At 51.1% G+C, this 24,978-nt stretch overlaps 1 protein-coding gene across 5 annotated transcripts in view; it reads left to right on the plus strand.

Moving 5' to 3' along the window:
- Positions 1-24,978, plus strand: part of TTLL1 (tubulin tyrosine ligase like 1) — a 47,246-nt gene that overhangs the window by 5,617 nt on the left and 16,651 nt on the right. For 2 of the 5 annotated variants that reach the window (XM_030815412.1, XM_030815413.1), the window contains exons 2-7: positions 8,528-8,644; positions 13,095-13,303; positions 14,350-14,530; positions 18,229-18,363; positions 18,632-18,740; positions 23,002-23,145. In XM_030815412.1, coding sequence (XP_030671272.1) covers positions 8,532-8,644; positions 13,095-13,303; positions 14,350-14,530; positions 18,229-18,363; positions 18,632-18,740; positions 23,002-23,145 — 891 coding nt within the window. In that variant the 5' untranslated portion in view covers positions 8,528-8,531. Of the gene's footprint in view, positions 1-4,128; positions 4,214-8,527; positions 8,645-10,893; positions 11,041-13,094; positions 13,304-14,349; positions 14,531-18,228; positions 18,364-18,631; positions 18,741-23,001; positions 23,146-24,978 lie in introns of those variants that run through there. The other 3 variants (XM_030815411.1, XM_030815414.1, XM_030815415.1) reach the window with 3 other exon arrangements.

Below are 24,978 nucleotides of genomic sequence, written 5' to 3' on the forward strand. Positions count from 1 at the left end.
GGTGGTTGTTTTTGAGATGGAGTTTGCTCTTGTTGCCCAGGCTGCAGTGCAATGGTGTGATCTTGGCTCACTGCTGTCTCCGCCTCCTGGGTTCAAGCAGTTCTCATGCCTCAGCCTCCCGAGTAGCTGGGATTACAGGCATGCACCACCACACCCAGCTAATTTTGTATTTTTAGTAGAGACAGGGTTTCTGTTGGTCCAGCTGGCCTCGAACTCGTGACCTAAGGTGATCCGCCCATCTTGGCCTTCCAGAGTGCTGGGATTACAGGTGTAAGCCATGCCACTTGGCCAGCCTATGTTTGTTTTAGGAATTGGTGGGTGATACAGTTTTGGCCAGTGAGAGAGCTATATATGTTTTTTGTTTGTTTGAGACGGAGTCTCGCTCTGTCACCCAGGCTGGACTGCAGTGGTGCAATCATGGCTCACTGCAAGCTCTGCCTCCCAGGTTCATGCCATTCTCCTGCTTCAGCCTTGTGAGTAGCTGGGACTACAGGCGCCTGCCACCATGTCCAGCTAATTTTTTGTAGATTTTTGGTAGAGAAGAGTTTTCACCATGTTAGCCAGGATGGTCTCAATCTCCTGACCTCGTGATCCTCTGCCTGCCTCGGCCTCCCAGAGTGCTAGGATTACAGGCGTGAGCCGCTGCGCCCAGCCTATATATATATTTTTAAAAAGGAGTATTGTTGGTCTTTGTTAGTATTATTATTATTATTATTTTTGAGACGGAGTTTTGTTCTTGTCACCCGGGCTGGAGTGCAATGGCATGATCTCGGCTCATTGCAACCTCTGCCTCCCGGGTTCAAGCTGTTCTCCTGCCTTAGCCTCCCAAGTAGCTGGGATTACAGGCGCCCACCACCATGCCCAGCTAATTTTTGTATTTTTATTAGAGATGGGGTTTCGCCATGTTGGCCAGGCTGGTCTCGAACTCCTGACCTCAGGTGATCCACCGACCTTGGCCTCTCAAAATGCTGGGATTACAGGCATGAGCCACTGCGCGCAGCCTATTTTTTATTATTTTTGATAGGGAGTCTCATCCTGTTGCCCAGGCTGGAGTGCAGTGGTACAATCTTGGCCCACTGCAAACTCTGCCTCCTGGGTTCAAGCAATTCTCCTGCCTCAGCCTCCCGAGTAGCTGGGATCACAGGCACGCGCCGCCATGCCCGGCTAATTTTTGTATTTTTCGTAGAGACGGTATTTCACCATGTTGGTCAGGCTGGTCTCGAACTCCTGACCTTAGGTGATCCACCCACCTCAGCCTTCCAAAGTGCTGGGATTATAGGCATGAGCCACTACGCCACACGCCCTGTCTGGCCTTTATTTTTTTTCCAAAAGATTTTCTCACATAAAAAGAAACTTTGAGGCCGGGCGCGGAGGCTCACACCTGTAATCCCAGCACTTTGGGAGGCCGAGGTGGGCGGATCACGAGGTCAGGAGATCGAGACCACGGTGAAACCCCGTCTTTACTAAAACTACAAAAAAAATTAGCTGGGCGTGTTGGCAGGCGCCTGTAGTCCCAGCTACTCGGAGAGGCTGAGGCAGGAGAATGGCGTGAACCCGAGAGGCGGAGCTTGCAGTGAGCCGAGATTGCGCCACTGCACTCCAGCCTGGGCGACAGCGAGACTCCGTCTCAAAAAAAAAAAAAAAAAAAAAAAAAAACTTTGAAAAATAAACAGGCTTTTCCTCTCCTGGAAATGTAGCTGTCTTGACTGGGCTTGACTGAGGACAGAGCCAATTTTCTGAAGATGGGAAAATGGAAAATGGGAAGAACTCAAGCTATTGGTGATGATATCAAGCCCAAAAATTACCAGCTCTGGAGCCTTTGTAGATATTATTAATGTGATGTAATCAATTATCTGTGTTGTTTAAAAAAAAAAATGGAAGGGGTCCAGGTGCGGTGGCTCACACCTGTAATCTCAGCACTTTGGGAGGCAGAAGGGGATGGATCACTTGAGGTCAGGAGTTTGAGACTAGCCTGGTAAACATGGTGAAAACCTGTCTCTACTGAAAATACAAAACCTAGCCAGGCGTGGGGGCACGTACCTGTAATCCCAGCCACTTGGAAGGCTGAGGCAGGAGAATCGCTTGAACCCAGGAGGCGGAGGTTGCAGTAAGCCAAGATGGTGCCACTGTACTCCAGCCTGAGTGACAGAGCAAGACTCTGACTCAAAAAAAAAAAAAAAAAATAGGCCAGGTGTGGTGGCTCACGCCTATAATCCTAGCACTTTGGGAGGCCGAAGTGGGTGGATCATGAGGTCAGGAGTTCAAGACCAACCTGTCCAACATGGTGAAACCCCCATCTCTACTAAAAATACAAAAATTAGCTGGGCGTGGTGGCAGGTGCCTGTAGTCCCAGCTACTTGGGAGGCTGAGGCAGAGAATGCTTGAACCCAGGAGGCAGAGGTTGCAGTGAGCTGAGATCGCGCCATTGCACTCCAGCCTGGGTGACTGAGCAAGACTCTGTCTCAAAAAACTAAAAAAAATAAATAAAATAAATGGAAGGGGTGTGTGGGGAGCTTTGGAGCAAAGCTCTTTCTGCTGCATGTACTTGTTTCAGACAAGTTAGGACTTCCCCATAAATTTGTGGGGAAACAGCTTAACCCGTAACACATCTCTGTGGGAGCGACTGTCAAAAGCAGAGTCAGGTTCAAGGGACTCACCTGGAGGGTTTACCCACTCCCTCCCTTATGCACTGAATATTTACTGTGGGCCTTGCCTGTGCCTGGGCTTGTGCTAGAGATGTTCAGGTCAGGCAGGATGGACGGTGGGCTTTGATGCACATGCCCACACCACAGCCTGGAAAGATCCTGTGCAGCCAGGCGCAGTGGCTCATGCTTGTCATCCCAGCACTTTGAGAGGCCGAAGCAGATGGATCACCTGAGGTCAGGAGTTTGAGACCAGCCTGGCCAACATGGTGAAACCCCGTCTCTACTAAAAATACAAAAATTAACTGGGCGTGGTGATGGGCGCCTGTAATCCCAGCTACTTGGGAGGCTGAGGCAGAAGAATCGCTTGAGCCCAGGAGGCAGAGATTGCAGTGAGCCAAGATCCTCCAGCGTGGGTGACAGAGTGAGACTCTGTCTCAAAAAAAAAAAAAAAAAAAAAGAATTGCATGAACCCAGGAGGCAGAGATTGTAGTGAGCCAAGATGTGCCACTGCACTCCAGCGTAGGCAACAGAGCAAGACTTTGTCTAAAAAAAAAAGAAAAAAAAAAAGTCATGCAAAAGTGGGAACAGGTGACTCAGAGTCCCACCCTCCTGTGTTTATAGAAGGAATGTACTTAAAGGGCTGAAATGCAAGGTAGGCAGTTCTGAGTGCCAACAAGGATGGTAGGAGAGGAGACAGAGGGTCTGGGGAGGGCAGCTTAGCTCCATCCAGCTAAGGCTGAGAATGGCTGTCTGTGGAGGGAGTGGCCTTTGAACTGTACCTCGCATGATTGGTAGGAGTTGGAGAAGAGGCAGTGCAGAGGGGCCGTTCCAGGTGGGGCACAGGGTGCACACAGGCTTGCAGGCGGGAGGAAAGGGTCGGGCAGGTGTGGGAAGGGGCTGAGCTCAGCTGGAGCAAGGGGTGTGTGCCATGAAGGGTGGTGTGGCAGCTTGAGAAGGCCAGCTAGAGCCAGCAAGTAATACAGTTCAGAAATTCTTACTGTAATGGAAAGACTCTTAAGAGCATCTTTTGGTGTACATTTGTTAAACAAGATGCCAGCCACTGAATATGCTGGCTAGTTACGGTTTTGTTATAGTATTCTTAAAATGGTTAAAGAGGCCAGGCGCGATGACTCACGCCTATAAATCCAGCACTTTGGGAGGCTGAGGTGGGCAGATTGCTAGAGCCTGGGAGTTTGAGACCAGCCTGGCCAACATGGGGAAACCCTGTCTCTACAAAAAATACAAAAATTAGCCGGGTGTGGTGGCACTCGCCTGTAGTCGCAGCTACTCAGGAGGCTCAGGCAGGAGAATCACTTGAACCTGGGAGGCGGAGATTGCAGGGAGCCGAGATCATACCACTGCACTCCAGCCTCGGTGAGCAGAGTGAGAACTTGTCTCAAAAAAACAAAAACAAACAAAAAATGGTTAAAGAGTGTCTTCTTAATGTGTGTGATGTACATTTCATCTGTGTGTTAACTTTTAGGGAAGAAGGAGGGGCCGGCATCAGTGACGTCAGCGAGACCGAGGTGAGCGTGGGCGTTGCCAGTGGTGCTCCGTCAGTGCCTATGGTAGGTACAGCCTGAGATAGCCCCTTAGGGACCATTTGTCCACACGGTGGGAGAGAGAGCACGGGGCCTGGGAGGGACACCTGATGGTCTGGGTAAAGCAACTGCCCCACTTGCTTGGTGAAATGTGGATGAGGATGTTTGGCCCGTCTGCCTCGCTGGGTTTGGGGTCTCACACCTGGAAGCGTTGAAGCCTGGGGAAGCACTGTGTGAGAACCACACACAGCCTTCCTGGTCTCCAGTCACTACTCTTCTGTCACCTCCAGGTAGATGTCAGTGGCTGGTGTGAGGTCACCCACTAAGATGCTTGCTTTAAGTACAACGTGTGAACCATGCAGCCTGGATGGCGGTGGTTGGGGGGGTCCCCAGGCTGCAAGCAGGATTCATCAGGAAATCACAGCTGTGGAGGCTGAAATCACATAGTGAAAATGAAAAGTGCCCTGAGCCATTGGCATGGCCCCCGTGTCTGCGGGTGTGAAGGGTGTGGGATGGGCTCACACTCTGGGGTGCGGCTCCCGTGGCCCCCGTGTCTGCGGGTGTGAAGGGTGTGGGATGGGCTCACACTCTGGGGTGCGGCTCCCCTGACCCCTGTGTCTGCGGGTGTGAAGGGTGTGGGATGGGCTCACACTCTGGGGTGCGGCTCCCCTGACCCCTGTGTCTGCGGGTGTGGGGGTGTGGGATGGGCTCGCGTTCTGGGGTGCGGCTCCCGTGGCCCCCGTGTCTGCGGGTGTGAAGGGTGTGGGATGGGCTCACACTCTGGGGTGCGGCTCCCGTGGCCCCCGTGTCTGCGGGTGTGAAGGGTGTGGGATGGGCTCACACTCTGGGGTGCGGCTCCCCTGACCCCTGTGTCTGCGGGTGTGAGGGATGTGGGATCGGCTCGCGTTCTGGGGTGTAGCTCCTGTGGCCACCGTGTCTGCGGGTGTGGGGGTGTGGGATGGGCTTGCGCTCTGGGGTGCGGCTCCTGTGGCCCCTGTGTCTGCGGGTATGAGGGGTGTGGGATGGGCTCATGCTCTGGGGTGCGGGTCCCATGGTCCCCATGTCTGTGGGTGTGAGGGGTGTAGGATGGGCTCATGCTCTGGGGTGTGGCTCCTGTGCTTTTACTGTCATCTTGGCGTGACTGCTGAGGTTCCACATGCACCATGTCGGATCACCTAACAGCAGTCCTTTATACAGCACCTTGTAGCTTGCAGAGAGCGGTTCTGTTTATTGCTCATTGACCCTGTGACCTGGGTGTTGTCATCATCCTGCCAAAGGCCAGGTTCACAGAGGGAAGTGATGGGCTGTATGGAGAGAGGCGGCACTTTAGAGTAGTATCACCCTGGCTTTGAATCAGGGCACCAGGACTCCCTTGAGTCTGGTTCTTTTTCTTCTCTTCTCTTCTCTTTTTTTTTCTTTTCCTTCCTTTTCTTTTTTCTTTTCTTTTCTTTTCTGAAGAGTCTTGCTGTGTCGCCCAGGCTAGAGTGCAATGGTGCGATCTTGGTTCACTATGACCTCCGCCTCTCGGGTTCAAGCGATTCTCCTGCCTCAGCCTCCTGAGTAGCTGGGATTACAGGCACCCGCCACCACGCCCAGCTAGTTTTTGTATTTTTAGTAGAGACGGGGTTTCGCCATGTTGGCCAGGCTGGTCTTGAACTCCTGACTTCAGGTGATCTGCCCGCCTCAGCCTCCCAAAGTGCTGGGATTATAGACATGAGTCACTGCACCCAGCTGAGTATGGTTCTTACACAGACTCTTAACTATTGAGCCTCAGCTTCTTCATTGGTGAAGTGGGGATAATGATGATAATAGTGAATGTCTCTTGAGTGCTTTTTTTTTTTTTTTTTTTTAAGACAGGGTCTCACTCTGTCCCCCAGGTTGGAGTGCAGTGGCGTCATCCTGGCTCACAGCAGCTTGACCTCCCAGATTCAAGTGATCCTTCTGCCTCAGCCTCCCAAGTAGCTGGGACTATTGGTGCATGCCACCACACGCAACTAATTTTTGTATTTTTTTTGTAGAGATGGGGTTTTGCCATGTTGCCCAGGCTGGTCTCAAACTCTTGGGCTCAAGCGATCCGCCTGCCTCAGCCTCTCAAAGTGCTGGGATTACAGGCGTCAGCCACCGCGCCCGGCCAGAAGATCGTCTTAAGTACATGTGAATCGTACAGGCCAGGTGCCTGTGGCGTGGGGGTCGCCAGGGTAGGGAGGCAGCCTCCTGTAGCCTTCCTGGTCGGAGCTGGGTTGGGACCTTGAATCTTGGGCTGCCTGAGCAGTTTGCAAACCAGACTTTTCAGAGCAAACCGAGGTCCAGAGTCCTCCTGTAACTATGATAGCTCTGAGTCCCACAGTGGCACTGACAGGCCTGGGACTGCAGCCAGTTTCTCCGTCTGAACTGAGCATCCCTCACGTGCCAGGCACAGAGCTGGGCCCTGGCCACATAGCAGTGAAGAAGAAAGCAAGCCAGCTCCCTGGCCCCCAGCAGGGACAGCAGGTGCTCGATACAGAGCTCCAGGGGTGCCAAGGGGTCCAGCACCTGGTTTGGAGGGTCAGGGAGGCTTTGTGGAGCAAGCGACATTGGTTTATGCTGGCAGATGAACAGGAAGCGGCTTTGCCAGGCAGAGAGCGAGGGCAGCATGCTGCAGGCGGAGGGGCCCAGTGTGTGCAAGGCCTGCGGCAGGAGAGAGAGTGGGCGGAGAAGGCCAGCGTGGCAGAACAGAGGGTAAAGGAGAAGGTGGTGTGAGGTGGACCTGGAGAAGCAGGTGAGGGCCAGGGGTCTGTGTGTTTAAGTACCCTGGGGAGTCATGGAGGTTATTAAATGGGAGTGATGTGGTCAGATAAACAATTTTTTTTTTTGAAGTGGAGTCTCGCTCTGTCGCCCAGGCTGGAGTGCAGTGGCGCGATCTCAGCCCATTGCAAGCTCCACCTCCCGGGTTCACACCATTCTCCTGCCTCAGCCTCCTGAGTAGCTGGGACTACCCGCCACTGCACCTGGCTAATTTTTTGTATTTTTAATAGAGATGGGGTTTCCCTGTGTTAGCCACGACGGTCTCGATCTCCTGACCTCGTGATCCACCTGCCTCAGCCTCCCAAAGTGCTGGGATTACAGGCATGAGCCACTGTGCCTGGCCCAGATAAACACTTTTTTTAAAAATTATTTTTATTTTATTATTATTATTATTTTGAGATGGAGTCTCGCTTTATCGCCCAAGCTGGAGTGCAGTGGCGCAATCTCTGCCCACTGCAACCTCCACTTCCCAGGTTCAAGTGATTCTCCTACCTCAGCCTCCCGAGTAGCTGGGACTATAGGCACCCGCCACCATGCCCAGCTAATTTTTTGTATTTTTAGTAGAGATGGGGTTTCACCGTGTTAGCCAGGATGGTCTCGATCTCCTGACCTCGTGATCTGCCCACCTCAGCCTCCCAAAGTGTTGGGATTACAGGCGTGAGCCACCGCACCCGGCCTATTTTTATTTTTTGAGACGGAGTCTCTCTCTGTCACCCAGGCTGGAGGGCAGTAGCGTGATCTCAGCTCACTGCAACCTCTGCCTCCCGGGTTCAAGTGATTCTCCTGCCTCAACCTCTTGAGTAGTTGGGATTATGAGTGTGTACCACCACACCAGGCTAATTTTTGTATTTTTAGTAGAGATGGGGTTTCACCACGTTGGCCACGCTGGTCTTGAACTCCCGACCTCAGGCCATCCGCCTGCCTCAGCTTCCCAAAGTGCTAGGATTACAGGCGTGAGCCACCACATCCAGTCCATATAAACACTTTTGGTCACTCCGCAGTTACAGAGGGTAGGACTTGAAGTAGGGAGACAGGCAGTGCTTGGAGGGATGTGGGACAGGCATGCCGATCACCACTCACCCATCGGAAATCGGCCCGAGGGTCCCCTTCTCAGGGTGGCCATCCCCAGCTGCCCTGTCTCTGGCTCTCAGAGCCCCATGTGCCCCTCCTTTGTGGCTCCTGGCACACTTGCAATTGAACACTCCTGGGTGGTGACTTGGTAGCTGCCTGTATCTCCCACCAGACCAGGGTTTCTCAGCCTTGGTACAGTTGACATTTGGGGCTGTATAATTGGTTGTGAGGGGTCATGTGTGCAGTCGGATGTTGAGCGGCATCCCTGGCCTGGACATGCCCGATGCCAGAGGCATCCCCCGGTCGTGACAACCAGACTCTCTAGACGTTGCCAGGTGTCCCCTGGGAGATGGAATCGCCCCTGGTTGAGAACCATTGCCGGTGTGAGATCGAGTTTGGGGTGGGCATGCTGTTTAGAGGATTCCTTGGGTTTAAAGGGAATGAGCTGTAGAAGTTTCGTAGCTCTAATATTTTGATCTCTTCCAGGATTATGGCAGGAAAAGTAAAATGGGTCACTGATATCGAGAAGTCAGTGCTGATCAATAACTTTGAAAAGAGAGGATGGGTCCAAGTGACAGAAAACGAGGACTGGAATTTTTACTGGTAAGCATACACAGCAGGGCTGGGTTGTTTCTCTGAGGCTTACGTATTGGTTTTACTAATTCCAGTGCCTTGCAGAGAGTGGCCTCAGAGCCAGTGTCTCCTGTCATTGTGCCGTCTCCCCGCACACATTTTTCCTTAAGGTTCTTTGTGAGAGTGTGTGTTGTGGTGTGTTCCCACGTCACTGTGTTCAGCCTGGAGTATGAAGTCTGTGGTGTTTCAGCGCAGCAACCCTGTGGGGAGTTTGGGTGAGAAACAAGAGCCTCAGCCCTCCCCTTCCAGTGAGCATGCGTTATAGCTGGGCCAGAGGACAGGACAGAGTCTTGCTCTGTCACCCAGGCTGGAGTGCAATGGTGCGATCTCAGCTCACTGCAATCTCCGCCTCCTGGGTTCAAGCGATTCTCCTGCCTCAGGCTCCCAAGTACCGGGGATTACAGGTGCCATCACACCTGGCTAATTTTTTTTGTATTTTTAGTAAAGGCGGGGTTTCACCATGTTGGCCAGGCTGGTCTTGAACTCCTGACTTTGTGATTCACCCGCCTCGGCCTCCCAAAGTGCTGGGATTACAGGCATAAGCCACTGCGCCTGGCCGCATTTTTTTCTTTATAGAGGCAGGGTCTTGCTATGTTGCCCAGGCTGGTCTTGAACTCCTGGCCTCAAGGGATCTTCCCATCTCGGCCTCCCAAGTGCTGGGATTACAGGCATGAGCCACCATGTCCGGCCATAAATAAGAAGCAGTTTGGAGTTATTCTTTTTTTTTTTTTTTTTTTTGGTAATAAAGCTGGTATTTATTTATTTATTTATTTATTTATTTATTTCAGAGACAGAGTCTCCCCATGTTGCCCAGGCTGGTCTCAAACTCCTGGACTCAAGTGATCTTCCCACTTCAGCCTCCCAAAGTGTTGGGATTACAGGCTTGAGCCACTGTACCCAGCCTTCGGAGCTATTCTCAACAACAGCAAAAAATGGAATGAGATAAAGAAGAGAAAAGCTAAACAGTGTAATAGCCTTGGCTCATTTATATATATATATGTATATATACACACATATAGTTGTTTTTTTTTTTTTTTTTTTTTGAGACGGAGTTTCACTCCTGTCACCCAGACTGGAGTGCAATGGGGTAATCTCGGCTCATTGCAACCTCCACCTCCCAGGTTCAAGCGATTCTCCTGCCTCAGCCTCCCTTGTAGCTGGGATTACAGGCATGTGCCACCACGCCTGGCTTATTTTGTGTTTTTAGTAGAGACGGGGGTTTCTGTCTGTGTGCCCGGCCAAGCTAATTGATATTTTGAGAGCTCTTGTTCTGGCCGTGCACAGTGGCTCGTGCCTGTAATCCCAGCACTGTGGGAGGCCAAGGCCGGTGGATCACTTGAGGCCAGGAGTTCGAGACCAGCATGGCCAACATGACAAAACCTCGTCTCTACTAAAAATAAAAAAAACTAGCTGGGTGTGGTGGTGCCTGCCTGTAGTCCCAGCTACTCGGGAGGCTGAGGCAGGAGAATCGCTTGAACCCGGGAGGCGGAGGTTGCAGTGAGCTGAGATCGCGCCACTTCACTCCAGCCTGGGTGACAATGAGACTCTGTCTCAAAAAAAAGTAAAAAAATAAAAATGAAGAGCTTCTGTTCTAAGCACTAAATGTACTATCAGGTTTACAGAAAAATTGGTTAGGGTAAAATACTGGAAACAACTCAGTGTTAAACAGTGTGGGGGGGTGGGGTAAGTACTTTGAGTGGATTGTGGTGCAGCCGTTAAAATAATTATGATGGGCTGGGCACAGTGGCTCATGCCTGTAATCCCAGCACTTTGGGAGGAGTTTGAGACCAGCCTGGGCAATATACTGAGACCCTGTCTCAAAACAATTAGCTGGGTGGTGGGGTGCCTGGGTGCAGTGACTCATGCCTATAATCGCAGCCTTTTGGGAGGTGGAGGCGGACAGATCTCTTGAGCCCAGGAGTTTGACACCAGCCTGTGCAAATGGTGAAACCTCATCTCTACAAACAAATATGAAAATTATCCAGGCATAGTGGTTCATGCCTGTAGCCCCAGCTACTTGAGAGGCTGAGATGGGAGGCTTGCTTGAGCCCAGGAGGTCAAGGCTACAGTGAGTCTTGATTGTGCTACTGCACTCCAGCCTGGGCAACAGAGCGAGACCCTGTCTCTAAAAGACAGAAAGAGAGAAAATAAAGATGGCTACAAACTTCTTGCCACTACTTCACTCTAAAGTTGAGGTCTTTGTCCTTTCCTTGTGAAAGACTCTTTGACCACGTTGACCAGTGGAATACGGTAAAAATCATACATGCCTGGGCCTAGGCCAGTTCCTCTATTGGAAACATGCGGGTGCCCTGAGCTGTCCTGTGAGAAGGTGCCATCCTGAAGCCCTCGTGCCACAGCGGCCACAGGTAGGTGTTGTACATGGCAGTGCAGCTGTGCCCGCCTTCCAGCTTCCAGCTAGGCCTGCCAAGGTGTTAGACATGAAGAAAGCCTTCTGAGACCCCCAGCTCATCCCATCGGCTGGCTCTAAGCTTCTGAATGACCTCAGTGAGTGCCACAAGGAGGAGTAGAATTGCTCAGCTGAGCCCTGCCCCAATTCTCAGCCTTCCAAAGTGCTGGATTATAGGCTGGCACGTTAGCTCATGCCTCTAATCCTAGCACTGTGGGAAGCCAAGTCGGGCAGATCATCTGAGGTCAGGAGTTGGGGACCAGCCTGGCCAACATGGCAAAACCCCGTCTCTACTAAAAATATAAAAATTAGCGGGGTGTGGTGGTTCATGCCTGTAATCACAGCTACTCGGGAGGCTGAGGCAGGAGAATGGCTCGAATCTGCGAGGCAGAGGTTGCAGTGAGCCAAGTTCGTGCCACTGCACTCCAGCCTGGGCAACAGAGTAAAACTCTGATCTCCAAATAAACAAAACAAAACAAAACAAAAGTGCTAGATTACAGACGTGAGCCGCTACGCCCGACCAGCTCTTTATTTTGAAAAGCTGATAAATAAAGGGAAAGAATCAAGCACTGATTCTGTGTTTTATGTATGAACTGTTCTTGAGGCATCTAGATTATTGATGAAGGGAAGCTTGTCCCTATAGAAGTATTCCTGCCGTTGCCAAGCACGGTGGCTCACACCTGTAACTGCAGCACTTTGGGAGGCTGAGGCAGGAGGATCAGTTGAATCCAGGAGTTTGAGACCAGCCTGGGCAACATGGCAAAACCCCGTCTCTACAAAAAAAATTATAAAAGTTTAGCTGGACACGGTGGCCCCTTCCTGTAGTCCCAGCTACTTGGGAGGCTGAGGTAGGAGGATCGCTTGAGCCTGGGAGGCAGAGGTTGCAGTGCACCAAGATCAAGTCATGACACCCCGGCCTGGGCAACAGAGCGAGACCCTGTCTCAAAAATAAATAAATAAATAAATACATACATAAATATCGCTTTTTTAGTTCTGATAATTATATAAAATAGGATATCACATGATAGAACATGGAGTCTTGAACCGTTAGAGAATCTTACAGAAATGCTTTGGATGATATAATATGATGTCTGGGAATTGGTTCAGAACATGCCAGTGCTGAGGGGGGTGGAGGTTCAGACTAAATGAGACTGGCCACGTGCCGTTAACTGGTGAAGTGGGGCAATGGGGGTCCCTTAACGCTTTCTCCTTCTGAGTGTGATGGAGGTTTTCTATAATAAGTCAAAAAAGATTCCCTTTATTCTAGCCATCCTGGAATCCACAGCAACCGAGCCCCCTCTCTAGGGTGGTGCTGTGGGGTAGGGGTAGGCTGGGGGCACGGGGACCACAGTGCAAGAGGCTGGGGCCACTTGCCATGTTTTGTGACTCTGGCTCTGAGTGGGGGCCAGCCCTTCCTCCATACCCCTTCCCTGCTTCTCGAGGGGTTGGTGAGGACAGGCGTGTGGCGGGGAGACCGTGGCTTTCTCAGAGGCTCGGAAGGAATCTATTTCTCTTTCAACTCTGTTGTCCCCAACTTGCCCCTTCAGCAGACTCTCCAAGAATATCAAGTACTGACTCAGGGCTCTTAAATAACCCCTGTGATTTTGTTTTTAAAGGGTCCTTGACCTTCCTGAATTTCGGTACAGATCCTGTTTAAATGAGTTTCCTGACTTCAGAGTCTGAAAAGAGTGTATCTTTTATTTGTTGACAGTGTTATCATTAATCTGTGTTATCACTAATCAATAAACATCTATTGAGTGCCTGCTCCGGGCCAGAGAGGGAAACAGCTCAGAATCAGCACAGCTCCTGGCCCTCACACCGCTTGGGTCCCGGCCTGTCCCTGGGCACCTGTTCTCTGCTGCTGTGGGCCGGGCAGCCCCTGGCTCAGGTGCTGGGGGATGTGGGAGTAGTGGGGAAGGGTGCTGAGGGTTCAGGGTGTTTGCGGGGATGGGAACAAGGACTTCTGCCACATAGACATCACTGCCAAGTGTCCCTCATGCTCATCTCTTTCAGGATGAGTGTGCAAACCATCCGAAATGTGTTCAGCGTCGAAGCTGGATATCGGCTCTCAGACGACCAAATAGTCAACCATTTTCCAAACCACTATGAACTGACCCGGAAGGACCTGATGGTGAAGAACATCAAAAGATACCGGAAGGAACTGGAGAAAGAAGGGAGTCCTCTGGCAGAAAAAGATGAAAATGGAAAATACCTCTATCTGGGTTTGTGCCTTTTCCACCAGCTCATGTTTTCAGTAAACAGCTGAATTTTTTCTTTGGGGCGCAAGGCGCTGAGATGGTGACTGTTGGCTTTGATGCATGGGCATGTCCACGTGAGTTGTGGTGGCACGTGTTTCATTTCAGGTGTCTCCAGAATGAGGGAGAAGGAGGGGCCTGAGTTTGGCATCCTAGTTTCTGTGAGTACCTTGGGAATTGCCTGGCATGCAGTTTTTTTTTTTTGTTTTTGTTTTTTTTGGAGACGGAATCTCACTCTGTCATCCAGGCTGGAGTGCAGTGGTGTGATCTCAGCTCACTGCAACCTCCGCCTCCCGGGTTCAAGCAATTCTCCTGCCTCAGCCTCCCAAGTAGCTGGGACTACAGGTGCCCGCTACCATGCCCGGCTAATTTTTTTTTTTTTTTTTTTTTGTATTTTTAGTAGAGACGGGATTTCACCATATTGGCCAGGCTGGTCTTGAACTCCTGACCTTGTGATCCACCCACTTCTGCCTCCCAAAGTTCTGGGGTTATAGACGTGAGCCACCGCGTCCAGCCAGCATGGACTTTGTGTAAGCCAGAGGATGCCCTCAGCGCTTGGCCTGGGGAAATATTTCTTGAGCCACAGGCTGCCACGAGGGCTCATGACTGTGTCTGGCTATACCCAGGGAAGACAGTGTGTCCCTGTCCAGTCCGGGATAAAAGCTATACTGAATAGTTTCAGATTCCTTCACAAACCTGGGCAGAATTCTCTATCTGATCTCCCTGGGCCTCAGTTTCCTCATCTGCTAAATGGGAATTATTACAGGGTTTACAGTAGCTCCCAGGTGGCTGTGGGGATTGAAAAATAGAGGTTTGTAGGGTGCTTAGGTAGGCTCTGTAAATGTAACTTGTGAGTGTTGCCCAGGGATTGTGCAGCAGAGGCCCTTGGTCTGTTAGCTGCTGGGTTGTAGTGGGGGGCACTAAGCCCACAGGCCCTGGAAAGGCAAGATCTTTCTGTTCATGGCCACTGTTGGGCTGGCCGCTTACCAGTGCTGGGTGTCTTTGCCTTGCAGACTTTGTTCCGGTCACCTATATGCTGCCCGCTGACTACAACCTGTTTGTAGAGGAGTTCCGGAAGAGCCCGTCCAGCACGTGGATCATGAAGCCTTGTGGCAAGGCCCAGGGAAAGGGCATCTTCCTTATCAACAAGCTCTCACAGATCAAAAAGTGGTCCCGGGACAGCAAGACGTCTTCGTAAGTGTGGGCAGCCACCCACTTTGTGTGCCAGGTCCCAGTTCACCGTTTTATGCTGTTCTGCAGTCTTTGTGGTTGTTTGTTTGTTTGTTTTTGACAGAGTCTCCTTCTGTCGCCCAGGCAGGAGTACAGTGGCACAATCTCAGCTCACTGCAACCTCCGCCTTCTGGGTTCAAGCGATTCTCCTGCTTCAGCCTCCCTAGTAGCTGGGATTACAGGCATGTGTCACTACACCCAGCTAATTTTTGTATTTTTTTTAATAGAGTTGTTTTTTTTTTTTAATAGAGATGGGGTTTTGCGGCCTGGCACGGTGGCTCATGCCTGTAATCCCAGCCCTTTGGGAGGCCGAGGTGGGTGGATCACGAGGTCAGGAGATCAAGACCAGCCTGGCCAAGATGGCGAAACTCCATCTCTACTAAAAATACAAAAAAAAAAAAAAAAAATTAGCCAGGCAAGGTGGCAGGTGCCTGCAATCCCAGCTACTCGGGAGGCTGAGGCAGGAGAATCACTTGAACCCAGAAGGCGGAGGTTGCAGTGAGCTGAGATCGCGCCATGCACTCCAGCCTGGGTGACAGAGTGAGACTCTGTCTAAAAAAAAAAAAAAAAGAGAGAGAGAGAGAGGTGGGGTTTTGCCCTGTTAGCCAGGCTGGTCTCAAACTCCTGACCTCAGGGTGATCCACCCACTTTGGCCTCCCAAATGCTGGGATTACAGGTGTGAGCCACCGTTCCTGGCCTGTTCCGTGGTCTTTGGCCACGAGCCACACAGCCCATGCTTGCTTTTGCAGGCATGCGTCATCTGTCACATGGCGTCACAGTGGGGCTCTGTGGCTGTCTTCGTGTGATTAGTCCCAGACTCTGCCCAAGGCAGGCCATGAAGAAGGGTGTAGGTCATGGGCCAGGGCCTGCAGCCGCTTTTCGATTACAGGCTGGTGTGAGAACCGCTCAGTCGTGGTGGTTCTGAGGCAGCGAGGCACCTGCCAAAGTCCTGGGACTTGCAGCCCTAGGGTCCTGGGTTTGAAGCCCAGTCTCACACGAAGTGGCTGAGCGTATTTTGTTCTTCAGACGCTCCACGTCTTACGTTCTCCATCTGAGTAAACGAGGGACCCCAGCAGTACCACCACCACGGGGTCATGGTGGGGATGGAACGAGTTAACACACGTGAAGCATGAAGCATCTGAGAGGAGCCGATGGGCACAGCCGAGCAAGTGGTGGGGCAGTGGCCTCGTGGCAAGCCCAGGGGCCTGGGTCTGCTGGCTCCTCTTTGTCTTTGTTTTTTCTCAGCTTCTCAGAAGGGCCTGGGGCCCACTGGGGCAAAGCTTCCGTCTGATCCTTTTCCAGTGGGGAGATGACTCACTTGTCAGGAGTTCCCAGGGTGACAGGAGACACTTTCTCATTTTATAACATGTTTACTTTTTTTTTTTCTTTTGAGATGGAGTCTCACTCTGTCGCCCAGGCTGGAGTACAGTGGTACAATCTCAGCTCACTGCAACCTCACGCCTCCCAGGTTCGAGCGATCTGCCTACCTCAGCCTCCCAAGTAGCTGGGATCACAGGCGCCCACCACCATGCCTGGCTAACTTTTTTATTTTTAGTAGAGATGGGGTTTTACCATGTTGGCCAGGCTGGTCTCTAACTCCTGACCTCAGGTGATCCACCCACCTTGGCCTCCCAAAGTGCTAGGATTACAGAGGGTGAGCCACTGTGTGCAGCCTAAAAAAAAACTTTTTTTTTTTTTTAAGACGGGATCATGGCTCACTGCAACCTCAACCTCCTGGGCCCAAGCGATCCTCCCACCTCAGCCTCCTGAGTAGCTGAGACTATAGGTACACACCACACCTGGCTAATTTTTCTTTTTTGTAGAGGCAGGGTTTCACCATGTTGTCCAAGCTGATCTCAAATTCTTGGGCTCAAGTGATCTGCCTGCCCCGGCCTCCCAAAGTGCTGGGACTACAGGTGTCAGCCACCATGCCCGGCCATGCTTAAATCTAATTACACTTTGCCAGCCCCCAGATGGCCAGGCCCAAGGAGCATTTCCCTGAGTGGACTCCTGGGGACTGTCCTGCAGCTGCTTGCACTGTCCCCTGGGGCAGGAGGTGTGTCCTCCATGGATACACAGCACCCCCATTTCCTTCCTGATGACCCAGCCCCTCACAGTGAGAGGCCGGGAGCGTGTTGCCAGCTAACTAAATACACCTTTGGTCTTTACCATCCATTTTTTTTCTAGTAGCTTGATTTTTTTTTTTTTTTTTTTTTTTTTTGAGACAGTGTCTCACTCTGTCGCCCAGGCTGGACGGCAGTGGCACGATCTCAGCTCACTGCAACCTGCACGTCCCAGGTTCAAGCGATTCTCCTGTCTTAGCCTCCTGAGTAGCTGGGACTACAGGCACCCGCCACCATGCCTGGCTAATTTTTGTATTTTTAGTAGAGACAGGGTTTCACCATGTTGGTTAGGCTGGTCTTGAACTCCTGACCTCGTGATCCTCCCGCCTCGGCTTGCCAAAGTGCTGGGATTACAGGCGTGAGCCACCGCGCCCAGCCTCCAGTAGCTTGATTTTTTTTAGAGCAGTTTTAGGTTTACTGCACAATTGAAGAAGATACAGAGATTTTTTTTTTCCTATACCCCTTCCCCCACACATGCACGGCCTCCCCCCTCATCAGCATCCCCAACCAGAAGGGAACATTTGTTAAAATTGGCAAACTGATTAGCTGGGGTGTCGTGGCACATGCCTGTAGTCTCAGCTACTCGCCAGGCTGAGGTGAGACTATCACTTGAGCCCAGGAGACTGCAGTGAGCTGTGTCCGCACCTCCAGCCTGGGCAACACAGCAAGACCATCTCAAAAAAAAAAAATTTGGCCATGTGTGGTGGCACAAGCCTGTAATCCCAGCACTTTGGGAGGCCAGGGCAGGCGGATCACTTGAGGTCAGGAGTTTGAGACCAGCCTGGCCGACATGGCAAAACCCTGTCTCTACTAAAAATACAAAAATTAGCCAGGCATGGTGGCTGGTGTCTGTAATCCCAGCTACTCGGGAGGCTGAGGCAGGAGAATCATTTTAACCCAGGAGGTGGAGGTTGCAGTGAGCCGAGATCACGCCAATGCACTCCAGCCTGGGCAACAGAGGAACACTCTGTCTCAAAAAAATATATATATAAATAAAAATTGGCAGACTGACACCAACCCATCATCACCCAAAGGCCATAGTTCACAGTAGGGTTTACTCTTAGTGTTGTCCATTTTGGGAGCTTAGACAAATGTATAGTGACATGGATCCACCATTATTTTATTTATTTATTTTTTGAGATGGAGTCTCGCTCTGTTGCCCAGGCTGGAGTGCAGTGGCAGGATCTTGGTTCTCTGCAAACTCTGCCTCCCAGTTTCAAGCGATTCTCCTGCCTCAGCCTCTCCAGTAGATGGAATTACAGGCGCCCACCCCCATGCCTGGCTATTTTTGTATTTTTAGTAGAGACAGGGTTTCACCATGTTGGCCACGCTGGTCTCATAAACTCCTGACCTCAGGTGATCCACCCGCCTCAGCCTCCCAAAGTGCTGGGATTACAGGCGTGAGCCACCGCACCCGGCCAATACTGTTTAATTTTTTAATTTTAATGAAGTCCGGCTTGTCAGTTATTCCTTTCATGGATTGTGTCTTTGTTATTGCATCTTTTACCATCTAATTTTTACTTTCTCTGCCATGTTTAGGTTTGTGTCTCAATCTAATAAAGAAGCCTACGTGATTTCTCTCTATATTAACAACCCGTTACTAATTGGCGGGAGGAAGTTCGACCTGCGCTTGTACGTTCTGGTGTCCACGTACCGTCCGCTGCGCTGTTACATGTAAGCGTCCCTAAGGTTTTGGTTCCCTCTTGATTGTGTTTTCACCCAAAACGTCTTTCTTCTTAGCACCATTGTGAGGTTTCGTAAAACAGCGCATGTGCGGTGCCTGGCACGGGGCAGGGATTGAGGGAAGTAAGAGCAGTCAGGCCCGATGCTGATGTGAGTCGTGTAAATCACACACACAAAAGCAGCTCTTTTTAGAGAATGAAGTGGTGTCTTTTCTTTGTGCTTCTCCTCAGAGTTTGAATTAATCTACATTCCCTCCTAGGTACAAGCTTGGGTTTTGCCGGTTCTGCACAGTGAAATACACCCCGAGTACCAGTGAGCTGGACAACATGTTCGTTCATCTCACCAATGTCGCCATCCAGAAACACGGGGTGAGTGTGTCCTTTCATTTGTGCTTACAGAAATGGACTGACTTTCAGGCCGGGTGCAGTGGCTCATGCCTGTAATCCTAGCACTTTGGGAGGCTGAGGTGGGTGGATCACCTGAGGTCAGGAGTTCAAGACCAGCGTGACCAACACGATGAAACCCTGTCTCTACTAAAAAAAAAAATACAGAAATTACCATGGTGGCTGGCGCCTGTAATTCTAGCTACTCGGGAGGCTGAGGCAGGAGAATTGCTTGAACCGGAAGGCAGAGGTTGCAGTGAGCTGAGATCGCACCATTGCACTCCAGCCTGGACAACTGAGTGAGACTCTGTCTCAAAAAAAAAAAAAAAAAAAAAAGGTCCGATTTTGTGGGTTTCTTTCTTCTATTTCTGCAAGAACAGCGTGGGTATAGGAGTGATACTCAAAGAGTATCCTGTTCTAAGGTCTGGCACTGATGGGACTGGGGGGCTCTAGGCATCAGGCAGGCTGGCCTGGGGCACATCAGCTGAATGCCGGGGCTGGGTGGGGGCACCTGGAGAAAGAAGGCAGCAGGCGCAAGCCCTGCCTTTCTAGTTCTGTGGCCTCGGGCAAGTCAGTGTAACTCTCAGAGCCTCAGTTTCTCCATTTATAAAAGGAGATCATAGTATTACCTGGCGGGACTGTGGGAGGATGTCATGAGGTGACTTCTGCTTAGAGCGTCCCTGAGGTACCCTGCCTCAACTTACAATTTTTCAAGCTTCCAGTGGTATGAAAGCGACATGCATTCAGTAGGAACCGTACTTCAAGTACACATGCAACCATTTGGTTTTTTACTTTGAGTACAGTAGTCAATAAATTATGTGAGATATTTCACACTTTATTATAAAATAGGCTTTGCCTTAGATGATTTTGCCCAACTTCAGGCTATTGTAAGTGTTCTGAGCATGTCTTAGATAGGCAAGGCTATGATATTCAATAGGTTAGGTATATAAAATGCACTTTTTTTTTCTTTTTGAGGTGGAGTCTCACTCTGTTGCCCCAGCTAGAGTGCAGTGGCATGATCTCAGCTCACCACAACCTCTGACTCCCAGGTTCAAGTGATTCTCCTGCCTCAGCTTCCTGAGGAGCTGAGACTACAGGCATGTGCCACCATGCCTGGCTAATTTTTATATTTTAGTAGAGATAGGGTTTCATCATGTTGGCCAGGCTGGTCTCGAACTCTTTATCTCAAGTGATCCACCCACCTCAACCTCCCAAAGTGCTGGGATTACGCCACTGTGCCTGGCGTTAAATAATGCAGTTTCTTTTTTTTTTCTTTTCTTTTTTCTTTTTTTAAGAGATGGAGTCTCGCTGTGTTGCCAGGCTGAAGTGCAGTGCCATGATCTCTGCTCACTGCAACCTCCGCCTCCCAGGTTCAAGCGATTCTCCTGCCTCAGCCTCCCGAGTAGCTGGGATTACAGGCATAAGCCACCACGCCCAGCTAATTTTTGTATTTTTAGTAGAGATGGGATTTCCCCATGTTGGCTAGAATGGTCTTGATCTCTTGACCTCGTGATCCACCCGCCTTGGCCTTCCAAAGTGCTGGAATTAGGGGTGTGAGCCACTGCGCCCGGCCAAATTCACTTTCAACTTACAATATTTTCAACTTGCTATGGGTTTATCTGGACATAGCCCCATTGGAGAGGCATCTGTACCCATTGAGTACCTATGTGAGTTGGTCCCCTTCTGAGTGCCCAGGACACAGTGAGGCAAAGCCTACCTTAGTACCTACTCTCATGGATCCCAGAGCTTCCAGGGGAGATAGTCATCAAATAATCACCGTGATGAACTTGAAATTACAAACCGAGCTGCTTGCTCTGAAAGTGAGGAACACACATCTAGAAGAGCATGGAACAAAAGAAGCCCCTTATCCAGTGGTTGGAGAAGGCTTCCCTGCAAAGCGGTGCTGGAGCCGAGATCTGAAGCATGAGTAGGGATAATCCAGAGGAGGTAGGGAAGGTTCCATAGTAGTAGGTACAGCGTGTGCTGAGACCCTGTTGCCAGAGGGAGCATTACAGGGGCTGAAAGGACGCCAGGGTAGCAGGAGCCCCTGGCTTGAGGGCAGTGGATGGGGAGGGACTGGAAAGGCCAGCAAAGGCAGACACACAGGGCTTTGTGGGTGCGGTTCAGGTTTGGGGCTCTAATTTCACCCCAACACAAACCAAAGGTCTCGTTTCTTTATGAAAGACTCCTTCTTTGATTTGAATCTTCTTTGAATGGAAGCCTTGAATGCGCTGGTCTTTTTTCTAATTTGAGGAGAAAGAGTGAGTATTGGTATGAAATATGCATTTCTGAAGAACCTGCTGAAGAGTTTGGTCAGACGAGGCTGGACTCGGTCCTCCGCCCATCACTTACCTCTGTGACTTGGGCAGCTCACCAGCCCTCCGGGCCCCACAGCTGCCAACAGGAGCCAGGGGTTCACCTTGCTGGTCTTGGGATGACGATGGCCACCGCTTACGGGGGCCAAGTGGCTTCCACATGTGGCTGGCCTAACTCACTTCCCCTTCAGGTCTTCCTCAGAGCAAACCAAGCAAGCGTCAGTTTTACAAATTTTATTTTTTATTTATGCATTTATGATTATTAGTTTTTTTAGACAGAGTCTTGCTCTGTCACCCAGGCTGGAGTACAGTGGTGGGATCTTGGCTCACTGCAACCTCCACCTTCCGGGTTCAAGCGATTCTTCTGCCTCAGCCCCCCCGAGTAACTGGGGTTACAGGTGCGCGCCACCACACCTGGCTGGGGTTTTTAGTAGAGACGAGGTTTCACCATGTTGACTAGGCTGGTCTCGAACTCCTGACCTCAGGTGATCCTCTCACCTTGGCTTCCCAAAGTGCTGGGATTACAGGCATGAGCCACTGCGCCTGGACTTTCTTTTAAAATATGGTTAATTCTCCTTTTATCTGCTTTGAGTCAGTGGTGTTTGCTCGAAGAGTTAGTAGGCTGGTTTTTAGTTCATGGTTCTCACTTTATGCTTAGAAAATGAAATTGCAGTCTCCTAACAATGTAATACATTTGGGTATTTTCTAGCTCTTTGCCTTCAAAGGCAAGCAGTGTATGGAGAATTAATTTTCAGGGGTGGCAAAACAGGAAGAGCTCAGAACTGGCATCAGAACATTTGGGCTGGGAGCCCAGCCCCAACCCAGCCCAGGAGGAAAGCTTGGCCAAGTAACAGCTTCTCTGAGCCTGGCCTCCCCTGTGAAATGGGATGATAATGGCGACTTCTCAAGGTTGTTGGAGAGTTATGGGTATGGTGCTTTTAAACTGCAGTGTGCAGCCCAGGCGTGTCTTAGGTTGGCTTCCCCAGGAAAGACTCTGAGGTAGAAGTCAGCAAGCTGATGTTGCTGCAGTGGAGACCTCTGCCCACCGTGGGGCGCTGTGGAGCGGGGGTGGCCGTGCAGAGCTGTCCTGGAGGGAGCAGGGGCTGACACCTGGCATCAGCCAGACATGGTATGCTGTTGCCTTGGGGAGGGCTTTCACCCTGGATTAGGCAGCTCCCTCAAGCCAAGGGCACTCCCAGTGAGGGTGGGTCTCAGCTAGAAGAATGAGTGCCTTGGTCTTGAAGGGTATCCTGGCAGCATTCCACAGCCTGTGCTGTGAGGCATAAATGATTAAGCCTGAGAGTATCAGGGAGATGAGCTTTTTAAAATACCCACGGAAGGCCAAGCGCGGTGGCTCACAGTGCAGTAAGCCGAGATCGTGCCATTGCACTCCAGCCTGGGCAACAAAGTGAGACTCTGTCTCAAAAAACAAAAATAAAAACAAAAAAACCCCACATAATAGGAGGCCCAGGTGGCCGGGCACAGTGGCTCATGCCTGTAATCCCAACACTTTGGGAGGCCAAGGCAGGAGGATCGCTTGAGGCCAGGAGTTCAAGACTAGTCTGGGCAACATAGACCTCTTCTCTACAAAAAATTTAAAAATTAGCCAGGCATAGTGGCACATGCCTGTAGTCCCAGTTACTTGGGAGGCTGAGGTGGGAGGATCGCTTGAGCTCAAGAGGTCAAGGCTGCAGTGCACCAAAGTCATGCCACCGCACTCCAGCTTGGGGGACAGAGTGAGACCCTGTCTTAAAACAAAACGGAAACTAGCCGGCCCAGATCTCCCTGGGGCAGGGGTCCGGACGTTTGCCTTGTTGCTGGATGCCCACACCCAGGGGGCACTCCAGAAATGCTTGGGGGATGCAACGGTTCCACTGGGTTCCTCTGGGGTGCATAGCCTGAGGGATGCGTGCCCGCTTTCCCGTCACCAGGAGGACTACAACCACATCCACGGGGGCAAGTGGACAGTGAGCAACCTGCGGCTGTACCTGGAGAGCACCCGCGGCAAGGAGGTGACCAGCAAGCTGTTCGACGAGATCCACTGGATCATCGTGCAGTCCCTGAAGGCCGTGGCGGTGAGTTTGGTGCGGGCGGGGGAGCCGGCTCCCAGGGCCCGTTTGGGAGTAGGGGGGCTTGCTGTCTTTCTGTTAAAAATACCTGTTTTCATCCGTGCGCGATGGCTCACGCCTGTAATCCCAGCACTTTGGGAGGCTGAGGTGGGCAGATCACCTGAGGTCAGAAGTTTGAGACTAGCCTGGCCCACATACATGGTTAAACCCTGTTTCTACTAAAAATACAAAAATTAGCCGGGCGTGGTGGCATGCACATATAATCCCAGCTACTTGGGAGGCTGAGACAAGAGAATCGCTTGAACCCGGGAGGTGGAGGTTGCAGTGAGTGGAGATCACACCATTGCACTCCAGCCTGGGTGACAGAGTGAGACTGTCTCAAAAAAAAAACAAAAACAAAAAAAAACAGGCCGGGCGCGTTGGCTCATGCCTGTAATCCCAGCACTCTGGGAGGCCGAGGCGGGTGGATCACCTGAGGTCAGAAGTTCAAGACCAGCCTGGACATGCTGAAGCCCCATCTCTACTAAAAATACAAAAATTAGCTGGGCGTGGTGGTGCGCACCTGTAATCCCAGCTACTCAGGAGGCTAAGGCAGGAGAATTGCTTGAACCCGGGAGGCGGAGGTTGCAGTGAGCTGAGATTACACCATTGTGCTCCAGCCTGGGCAACAAGAGCGAAACTCCGTCTCAAAAAAAAAAAAAAAAAGCCTGTTTTCATGTTCTTGCCACCTGCATGTCTGCCAGACACTACAGTGTTTTCAGGAAGGGAAAGGGGCTATCTTCCAGCCCAGTGCCGTCCCGGGGTGAGCCAGGCTAGCCTCTCAGGTGTAGCCACAGGCCCTGGCCCCTTCACCCCTCTTATACCCACTAAATCAATAATAACTATTTTGGCATAAACTGATATATTGGAGATGGACTTCCAGCAGCCTCTTGTCTGTAGATGTCCTGACTTTAGTATTTCATAGATATTTTGGGCTGGAAATGGCATGCCTCTTCTTTTTTTATCTTCACATTTTATGTTTATTTGCTGGTTTTCAGTTGGCATTCGTGTTTTGTTTTACAGTGTTAAAACAGGTGCACATCTATTTTTAAGGGAAAGGAGAGAAAGGAACATCGGAGCACCAGCAAGCTGGCTACTATTAATATTTCCAGGGCTGGGCGCTGTGGCTCAGGCCTGTAATCCCAGCATTTTGGGAGGCCAAAGTGGGCAGATCACGAGGTCAGGAGATTGAGACCATCCTGGCTAACAGGGTGAAACCCCCTCTCTACTAAAACTACAAAAAAATTTGCCAGGCGTGGTGGCGGGCGCCTGTAGTCCCAGCTACTCAGGAACCTGAGGCAGGAGAATGGTGTGAACCTGGGAGGCGGAGCTTGCAGTGAGCCGAGATCGCGCCACTGCACTCCAACCTGGCGACAGAGTGAGACTGTCTGGAAAAAAATATGTATTTCCAGTGCTCCCCCAGCGGGTGTCTTGAGGGCGTTTTGTTACCCGCATATGACTCCTGGGAAAACGGAGGCCCAGGCCCCAGGGTTGGGAAGTAGAACAGGTTTCTGGCCCAAAGCCCATGAAATCTCCCCGTCTCACCTATGAGGGAGGGGCAGGAAAGCAACCCGCCCACCCTCCCCAGCCCACTCCAGGAGCCCTGTCTCTCCTGTCAGTTTTGTGGTCTTTTGTTTTTTTCTCTGAGGGCAAGTATGGTCTGTCATTCTACCTTTTGAGGTGGCCCCTGAGAGACCCAACTACTCAGACGTGGGCCCAGAGAGTGGGTGCCACATCACCGTGGAGTGTGTGTGTGGTGGGATACTTCCCATTCTTTTAGCAAAGGTGCTTTACAAAACT

This window comes from Nomascus leucogenys, chromosome 7b, assembly GCF_006542625.1.
Source record: "Nomascus leucogenys isolate Asia chromosome 7b, Asia_NLE_v1, whole genome shotgun sequence".
Classification (NCBI taxonomy): Eukaryota; Metazoa; Chordata; class Mammalia; order Primates; family Hylobatidae; genus Nomascus; species Nomascus leucogenys.